The sequence below is a fragment of the Astatotilapia calliptera genome, chromosome 19 (genome assembly GCF_964374335.1).
Source record: "Astatotilapia calliptera chromosome 19, fAstCal68.1, whole genome shotgun sequence".
Classification (NCBI taxonomy): Eukaryota; Metazoa; Chordata; class Actinopteri; order Cichliformes; family Cichlidae; genus Astatotilapia; species Astatotilapia calliptera.
In genome coordinates this window covers 32,170,376-32,176,713 of record NC_137440.1, presented here as the reverse complement: position 1 = coordinate 32,176,713, position 6,338 = coordinate 32,170,376, and the positions used below count along the sequence as shown (strand labels likewise).

The window sequence follows — 6,338 nt, the reverse complement described above, 5'->3', positions numbered from 1 at the left end:
CTTTCTCTCAAATACTTCAAACTTTTTTTTTTTTTTTTTTAATTATTGGTCCAGTTGCAGGATGTGAGCATGCTTTGTCAACTATCTGTAGCTGGTATCCTCTCTTGGCTTTGAACACGATTTTATTTGTGATTGGGTCAGACATTTCTGTGCTAGTTAATCCTCCTCTAAAAACATGTCTACACGTGGCCAGGTCTTGCTTGCAAGCTTAGGTTTTAAGTAATATTTTCACAGATTGGTGTGAAACGGCAAAAAGTTTGAAAAGGAAACGGTCCTACGCAACATCTTCCCTTGTGCCACATTTTTAAATATTTTCCCTGCATTCTTCCATGTGGTTATATATGGAGGTGGATGATAAGGCACCAAGGGCTGTGCTTGCCAGCTCTGGCCATGTTGTTGCTGTCACCAGGCCTGGGAGAGAGTTCAAAGCGTGCGACTGGGCTCGAGTGACTGCACAGCAATAGAGGGGACACTCGATTAGCAGACGGCCAGGTAGTGATGCGTCTTAAGTCACTTGTTTTATGTTCAAGGCATGGGTTGTTGGTTGTGGGTTTTTTGCGTTGCTTTGTGGACTAATGTTTGCACATAAGTGGGAACTTTAACCAAGCTCTGCATTGCACTTACCAAACTATTTGATACATATTGTAATTTCTATATATGTTTTGATTTAAGCTAATGGCATTTAGATACTGCAATAAGACTTGTTTCCTTTCGTGGGTTAAATTATGTTTTGTTGTTTGTCTCTTTAAAAAGAAGAGAAAAAAAATAGAATAAGGCCAAGGCATCTAATGTTGGTGTAAGAGAACCCCCACATAGCATGTCTGTCAGATCACACTGCTGGCTGGTGATGTCCAAATGAAACATCAGACTGTAGCTTGACATTGTCTAAACCAACCAGTCATCCTATGTTGTCATTTTTGTTGTGCATGCTGGTTCATTTTGCACAAAGCATGTGTTTATTTGGTTCAATTTAGATGAATTTTTTTCCTGCAGTTCAGCACTTATAAGTCTCGTAAACACTACATAGGTGTGTTCTTTCACCTTGCCCTTGTTTACTCTAAACTAAATCTGTAAGATGAGAAGTTAAATGACATTTGCCGTGCAAACTGGTCAGTGTCACATGTGAGAATCGCGGTTTGACATTGATTTGTTTCTTTTTTTCCCCATCAAAGTCAAGTACTTTGAATTTCTGATTTATTTGAAAAGTAACACACAACTTAATTTGTATGTCTGTACACTTTATTTCAAAACGGCACAACTATTAATTTTGTATTTAATTTGTTTTGTTTGTGTTCTCTAAATTCTTGTTTTTTTTGGTCTGTTGTAGTAGTGTTTGTCACTTTAGCACTGCAGCCACGGCACAGAATCACGCAGGCGTAATTGTGCGCCGTCGCCGCTGCCACGATTCATCTTGTCACTGTTATGTACATATGTTGCCATTTCTGATGTGTATACTAACTATTTTAAGGTTGGAGAGAGGCTGATGAAAATCTGGAAACGTGAATCTGCAAAAAAAAGAACAGATGTATGCTTTTTTTTTTTTTTTTTCTCTTTAAATTATGGCCTAAATTAATGTCATGTTTTGCCACCACTCTCACCAAAGTGCTTGTACAAAGAAAGCAGATGGATGACTAACACATGTTCTGCAGTGGCCTACCACTCTGTTTATGTCTGGGGGGGGGGTGAAATCCTATGAAACTGATGTCAATGTTAGCCAAAATGACCACTCTGCTTCTTTTTACATTTCCTTGTGTGTCTGGAGTAAGGTGATGATCTTGAATTTTATATCCTGTGGATTAATACTGGAAGTACAAGATAACATTAGGTGTTTAAAAACAGTAGCTTTTCACATTTTCTCATGTTTGACTGAAGACATTTTACATACATTTAAGTCTGTTTATGTGGTGCAGCTGTACCCAGTTTAAAATAAATGCCTGCCTTAAAAAGGTACTGCCTGCTTTTTCTGCATCTCTTCCTGGCATGCACGTGAAAAAGGATGATAAACTGGAGCCATAGGCAAGGTTTCAAAAATATCTGTATTTGTATTGTAAAGACAGTGTCAGCATATAAACAAACAGGGAAAAAAAACAACTTAAAATCTTGATCCAAGAATTAACTCTCAACTGGATTCATGTTAAACTTTCCTTGAGAGAGGCACTGTGTGACAACAGTAATGCTTTGACTTGAACCAAACAAAACACTAACGTAACATTTTGAGACTGCTGTGTGCTGAACAAGCTGTGAACTGTCTGACTTTTATTCATCGGTTTATGCATGTGGCCTGAATGAATTTCTAGGCCAGCTTGTAGTGTAATTTCAGATTACTTCTAAATTGGCATACCGGTAATTTTATTTTCACCTGTTTTGGCAAATGCTTACCTCAAATTTAAACCTTAACTTGTTCACCTGGTAGGCGGGGACTTAGTAGTTTTTCCTCACCCCACAGTGTAAGTGTGGGGGGGGGGAAGCACCAGTTTAATTTTAGGAAAGGACTGAAATGCATAAACATAAGCTTAAATTACAGTACTGCGTTGAATCCCTGTAGCAAGGGGGCTTACATTTATGTTTGTGCGCTGGTGTGTCTGCGTTGGGAATGAAATGGATCTGATCAGTGCAGGAACCAGAGAGGACTTGGGAATTGTACACAGACCTTTGGAACTATGAAGACAGGAAAAACTGTGTGTACATTAGCAGATTGTATATTTTCTTTGGCATAATGACCAAGTTTGATTCAATTGCACCCTCTGTGTCATTATGCTTGTGCTAAGTACTAACCAGTGGTTATTATGGAAAAGCACTGCCAAACAGATGCACAACAGCTGAGAGGTCTGCATCGCTGCATGCACGGCTGGCAGGAGAGTTTTGTAAATCAACCATGGAGGTAAAAAAAAAAAAAAACAATACTTTTTATACTTGTACTGAAAACTTGTGTCAGTATCAACTCCAAACAGAAATTTCTACAGAGCAGTTTTACCTACTAATCTCTTATGCCGATGGTCACTGCACATGTATATGAAATTCAGTACTGACTCGTATGATTGTTTATAAATCTCAACCCTGGACTATTATAGTCCATTATATTCTTGGATTCCAAGCGTGCCCAAAAAGATGTCATTTCCATTTTGCACTGTCAGCTTTAACCAAGCATTCAGCTGAATTGAGGAAGCTAACCCAGGACAGGAATTAAAACTTATAGCAATGCAGTAAGAAAAGAACAACATTGTGGTAATGTAACAACAAAAAACTGGATGAATGCAATCACTCTGGCATGTGCTGAGACTTTGGCTCATCTGTACTCTATGTCCACCTGAGAAACTATGAGTTCACTTGTCAGAGGTGCGGACATAGACCAGAGAGGACAGCAGCAGGAGCTCTGGGGGCTTGTGTAACAAGATCAGATTATCGTTCCTCAGACCGTCATAGTGCATCCAGCAACCGTCTATCTGGAAGGCTGCAGAGTAGTGATGCTCCTCCTTGTTGAACAGTGTGGCACCCTCAAGTGTGTACCTGCAGGTAAGAAAAACATTTATTGTTCTCAATACTGGAAAGTAGATTTTTCCAGATATTTTTGCTGCTCTTTTGATTTCCAATGAAAGAAATCCCAACAAATAAAGACAGGCAGCACAACAGTGCAGTGGAGAAGATCCAAATGACATTTAAAATTTAATCACTGATCAGACAGGATAGTTATCGGACATTTTTAATTTTAATGACCATCCTGCATCATAAATAAAGTTCCATTAATTCAGCTATGATGACTGTGCACAGGCCTCTGGCTCAGCAGATGTAAAAGCATTAGGAGGCCGGGCTCCACCTGAGCAACATGAAGGCTACACTGGCACATCGTTTGAATGAACAGCAATGCAGAACCTACTGTAGATATATCCACCTCTGATTCATACCTGTGCTGACAGAGAGCCAGATGGTAAGGGACATACGACAGCTCCTCTGACTTCCACTGCTGCATGTTGAGGATAACAAAGGGTGGCGGGCCATGGCAGAAAATCCTCTGGGAGAATTCCCTTAGACCATCACATCTGTTTAAAATAAATAAAAAATTGTCAAGGAAGTACAACAACACAGCGCTGAAAAAGACGACGACGATGAAGATCCTGCCGTGTCTCACCCAATTTCACAGCAGAGCAGGAGCTTGGGGCAGAAGAACTCATCCACAGCTGACTGAATTGGGTCTCTGTGAGGAAGCTCGTGAGGAGGACTGAGAGGGAAAAGGGTCAGAGTGAAATTCTTAGAAATGTGAAAAATATAATGTAACAACAATCCACTCACAAACACGTCACAACACTTGATTGCAATTCTTTCTGCCAACTTTGGCATAAGACAATGCACAGCTGAGGTCTGCTGAAGGGCACTTAAACATCAAATACTGGGGGAAAAAAACAAATATTTTGGGTAAAAAGCCAGCAACTGTGTCTTAACAAAACACTTGAATAGTAGGTAAATACAGTTTACCTGATGTTGATGGTACTTTTGAGGCAATCCTGGAAGCGGGCTGGACAGCTCCAGCTGGTGCACAGGCTCTCCTGCGTGGTGGACATGAGGTTTTCCAGGTTCTCTGTAAAGTTTTGGTGCTCGTTGCCAAACAGGTCGATCTCCAGGGCTGCCTGGTGGATCTCAGAGCGATATTGCCTTTTAGACATTCTGTCCCAGATCCACAGCATCTTCACCGTGGTGTAGTCACAGGAGTCCATCAGGTAGAGGAAATGCTCCACAAACTGCTTGCCCAGGAAGACAGCCAGCTCCCTGCGAAAGCCCTGGTTGTCCCGCAGAATCACATAAAGAATCATGAGGAAGCCATCGATGGTGCAGGTGTTTTTGAGCTGGATTTCCACGTACAGAGGCGTGCATGATATGGCTTTCCGTCCTGCCTTGATGGTAAAAACGCCTCCCCAAGGGAGCACAGGCCTCCAGAAGGAGCGGTCCTCCTCGTCGTTGTTGTTTATGGAGGCACGTATTTCTTCAAAAAGCGTCTTGGACCTAAAACAAATAATTAAATAAATAAATACACACACCAACCAACCAGCAAAAGTTCAGACAAATGCGTTTTAACACAGGACGAGGTTAAATGTATCGCCCCGGTGGATTTGATCTGTTTCATTTCGAAAAACTGACGCTGTGCAAATGTAGGTCAAAAATCCTGCGATAGCAAAAACAAACCACGCAATTGGCAAGTAAAGCACTGTTACCCTCCAGGGACTAGTCGGAGCCCAACAAATGATAACAAACCATCACCTACAATATATAAGCTTACCTTTCGAAGTGTTGATTGTTCTCAGTGTTTGAAATTCGTGTTTTGAGGTCCTCAGTGTCGTTCAAAACACAGAATCTACTCTCCATTCCTCTCCGTATTTCCTCATTTCTCACGTCGGACCTCAAAGCCAGAAATATAAGTTGTGGTATTTGTCTCGCACCTTCTAGTAAACGAAGACACCTTACTGTGAATCGAAAATTGTAGTAGACGTCAAGTCTGACCTATATAAACAGTTGCTGTTAGCTTTGTAATGATAATCTAAGCTCTGTGTACATACAGTGCTGCCCTCTCCTGATTCTCCACGTTATTACACCCCAGTTTTGCACAGCCCCCGCCCCCGACTTCACCGTGAGCGTTAGAGCACAGCTAGAAGTGCTATTGGTCAATATATTCTAGCACGTTTAAGATGATATATGATTGGCTGTCACGAGCACCGCCCATTTAGGTAGGCCGAGCGAATATTCTACGTTGAACTACGTTGTTCTAGTTATCTTTGGCTATTATAATTTTAAAGACAAGGACAATGATGCTTTCTTCTTTATAAATTTGGTTTTATTTTTGGCAAAATTTCATATACACAAAAGCAAAGTCCTCGGCAGAAAGCCTGAACTTCTTGTATTAAAAATGGAACTTGCACAATATATAAGGACAATCTCCTCATCAAAAAACACTAAGGCTCTCAAGACTGTTAACATCTGTAACCGATTGAAACTGCTAACTTGATTTTGGCTCTTGCAAACTTTTGTTTATTTATGTTCCCCTTAATTTATTTTATTTTTTGTACTCACTTTTGTCTCACTGTCCTTATCACTCTTTCTGTTCTTCATTGTACTACCACAATGTCACCTTTTATGTGATCCCTGTTTTACTTGACTGTATGTCTAAAATGTGATAAATAAAGTTAAAAAAAAAAAACTACGTTGTTCTATTCCTGAAAGTTAATACGCTGATATTCCACCGTAGGGTTGGTTTGTGGACGGAGTCTGCGCTGTTACCGTCGTTTCCCGACTCACTTTGAAGAAACTTTTTGGAAGTAGTTATTACCACTTGCGAACTGGTGTCAAGCCAG

General features: G+C 40.6%; 1 protein-coding gene across 1 annotated transcript; it reads right to left on the bottom strand.

Moving 5' to 3' along the window:
* Positions 1-2,017: 2,017 nt before the first annotated feature.
* dorip1 (dopamine receptor interacting protein 1) lies at positions 2,018-5,529 on the bottom strand. The gene is made up of 5 exons (XM_026151277.2): positions 5,270-5,529; positions 4,471-4,995; positions 4,127-4,216; positions 3,903-4,037; positions 2,018-3,507 (listed from the first exon to the last, which is right to left on the bottom strand). Exons 1-5 carry the CDS (start codon positions 5,353-5,355, stop codon positions 3,324-3,326), a joined length of 1,020 nt encoding a protein of 339 aa, XP_026007062.1. The 5' UTR covers positions 5,356-5,529; the 3' UTR covers positions 2,018-3,323.
* Positions 5,530-6,338: the final 809 nt, after the last annotated feature.

What these genes read in the sequence shown, in the direction of transcription:
- dorip1 (XM_026151277.2), bottom strand. Translation starts at nt 5,355, where the DNA reads ATGGAGAGTAGATTCTGTGTTTTGAACGACACTGAGGACCTCAAAACA. An exon ending in AACAATCAACACTTCGAAAG is followed by an intron (nt 4,996 to 5,269) that starts GTAAGCTTATAT and finishes TATTTGTTTTAG; the next exon opens with GTCCAAGACGCTTTTTGAAG. An exon ending in CTGGCTCTCTGTCAGCACAG is followed by an intron (nt 3,508 to 3,902) that starts GTATGAATCAGA and finishes TCTTACCTGCAG; the next exon opens with GTACACACTTGAGGGTGCCA.